The sequence below is a fragment of the Aplysia californica genome, unplaced genomic scaffold (assembly GCF_000002075.1).
Source record: "Aplysia californica isolate F4 #8 unplaced genomic scaffold, AplCal3.0 scaffold01341, whole genome shotgun sequence".
In the NCBI taxonomy this organism is placed as follows: Eukaryota; Metazoa; Mollusca; class Gastropoda; order Aplysiida; family Aplysiidae; genus Aplysia; species Aplysia californica.
Genome location: NW_004798611.1, coordinates 6,683 through 8,809, shown reverse-complemented (window position 1 = coordinate 8,809; position 2,127 = coordinate 6,683). Strand labels below are relative to the sequence as shown.

General features: G+C 46.4%; 1 protein-coding gene across 1 annotated transcript in view; it reads right to left on the bottom strand.

The window, feature by feature from the left end:
* Positions 1–2,127, bottom strand: part of LOC101861413 (protein jagged-1) — a gene marked incomplete at its 5' end in the record, with an annotated part of 29,209 nt that overhangs the window by 21,385 nt on the left and 5,697 nt on the right. Inside the window, 2 exon segments of the mRNA XM_035973514.1 lie at positions 517–891; positions 1,606–1,833. Of these exon segments, the coding sequence (XP_035829407.1) occupies positions 517–891; positions 1,606–1,833 (603 nt within the window).

The following is a 2,127-nucleotide window of genomic DNA, read 5'->3' as shown; positions in this document are numbered from 1 at the left end:
GTCTTCCACTAAATCTCGCTCTCATGCGGGGACGAAACAAAAGTGGCATGAGATGGAGACTGGAACCCTTACCTTTAGCTCTTAGCCCACAATTGCCTGAGACTACTTTCACTCTCATAAATTTCTATGATACTTCTTCCTTTCCCATGCTTATATTTAGACACATTTAATTTTTCGGTTGCAATTGCTGTATTAGTTAACCCCCATTCCCGGTGATCTACGTCGATTCCATTCACTGTCCCAAGTAAAACAATTTTCTCATTAATTACAATTGCTTTTCTTAACCATACGACGTGGGGAATTCTGTGCCACCACTTTCCAAAGAGAAAATTTACTCGTTAATCCGATCCGTACGCTTTGTATAGCAGTCTGTCAAAATGATTTTTTGAGAAATACTGAAAGTTTCAAAGAGATCTTCGTACTTGAAGTATTCTAAAATGTGAAGGATACAACCCCGGGGTACAGAATGAGCCCAGGGCGTACAGGTAGGGTCAAGTACCACAGTGAGGAACGTACCCGTGAACCCGCCCCCACAGCTACAGTGGAAGCCGCCGTGAGTGTTGGTGCAGTTGGTGGCATTCACGCACACGTCCGCCTCACACTCGTCCACGTCCACGTCACAATGGCGCCCCTGGAAGCCCACTGCGCATGTGCAGAGGTAGGAGCCGTTGGTGTTTTCGCAGAGGCCGCCGTTCTGACACAGGGTGGCGTTGTTGTTGTTGTTGTTGTTGTTGTCGTCGTTTGTGTTGTTGTTGTTGTTGTTGTTGTTGTTGTCGTTGTCGTTGTCGTTGGTGTTGTTGTTGTTGTTGTTGTAGTCGTTGTCGTTGGTGTTGTTGTTGTTGTTGTTGTAGTCGTCGTCACACTCATTGATGTCAGTGGCACACAGGGGTCCTGGGGATGGTGGGGGATGTGATGATGTCTGTCTGTCTGTCTGTCTGTCTGTCTGTTTGTCTGTCTGTCTACATGTTTGTCTGTCTGTCTGTCAGTCAGTCAGTCAGTCTATCTGTCTATCTATCTATCTATCTATCTATCTATCTATCTATCTATCTATCTATCTATCTATACATGTTAATTAAAATCTATACATTATTCGTTTGAGTTTTGCATCCATTTAGAGCGGGCTTTGATAGTTCAGTACATATGCAGCAGATCTACCCTTGACCGTAAATATCTTTTCTCCAAATAACGGGACAGAGTAGGACCTACTGTAGACGTCCCACTGTCAACTTTCCCCCGGAGACATTCTCACAAAGGTGTGAACTTGCACAATCTGTCAGCGACAAACTGAACCTAAAGCCCTCCCAACATGGTCGCATAATATACTTATGCACACCAGCAGTAATGGGCACCTGACTTCTAGTTGTGGAAGTAAAGGCGGCGTGGAAAGGAACTGGCCACCCTACCACAATATGCCGAAGGCCCAGGAAGTTGTCTCACTAACAAGGCAATCCCCAATGTCCAGATCGGATGGGGGAACAGCTTTACTTTTTACACCAAAAAAGGTAGACATTATATGGATTTCCGACACAGATAAATATTACACAACCGTCTTTTTTACCTTCAAACCCTCCACACAGACATATATTATACAACCGTTGCGCTTACCTTCAAACCCCTGGTCACAGTCACAGCGGAAACTGCCGTGTAGGTTGACACAACTGGCTCCATTTTGGCAGGCATTCGAACCGCATTCATCCACGTCCTGTGTGCAGTGCGGGCCCTGGTACTCGGTGGTACACTCACAGCGGTAACTGCCTGGTGAGTTGATGCACGTGCCGTTGTTGCTGCATATGTCCATTAGGCACTCATCCACGTCATCAGCACACAGCTCTCCTGGGGACGTTAAGAAACACGTTTAAGTGAGAGTTTTACGGCACTTGCAATACAAACAGGTGGTACAAGTCCCGGAGACTACAGGTGTTACCGAAATAGCAAACCACAAAACAAGTAGGAGGAGGCAGTTTAGGAAAACTGGGAAGATGAATGACACGAAAGAGGAGCTAACTGCCCCAGAGCACCCACCAACCACCTTCTAAGAGTCTCACGGCATCTGGACACACAAACATGTCACAAGTGTGGAAGATCAGAGGCGACGGTCAGAGGGACTGCTAGAATGTTGCATCATCC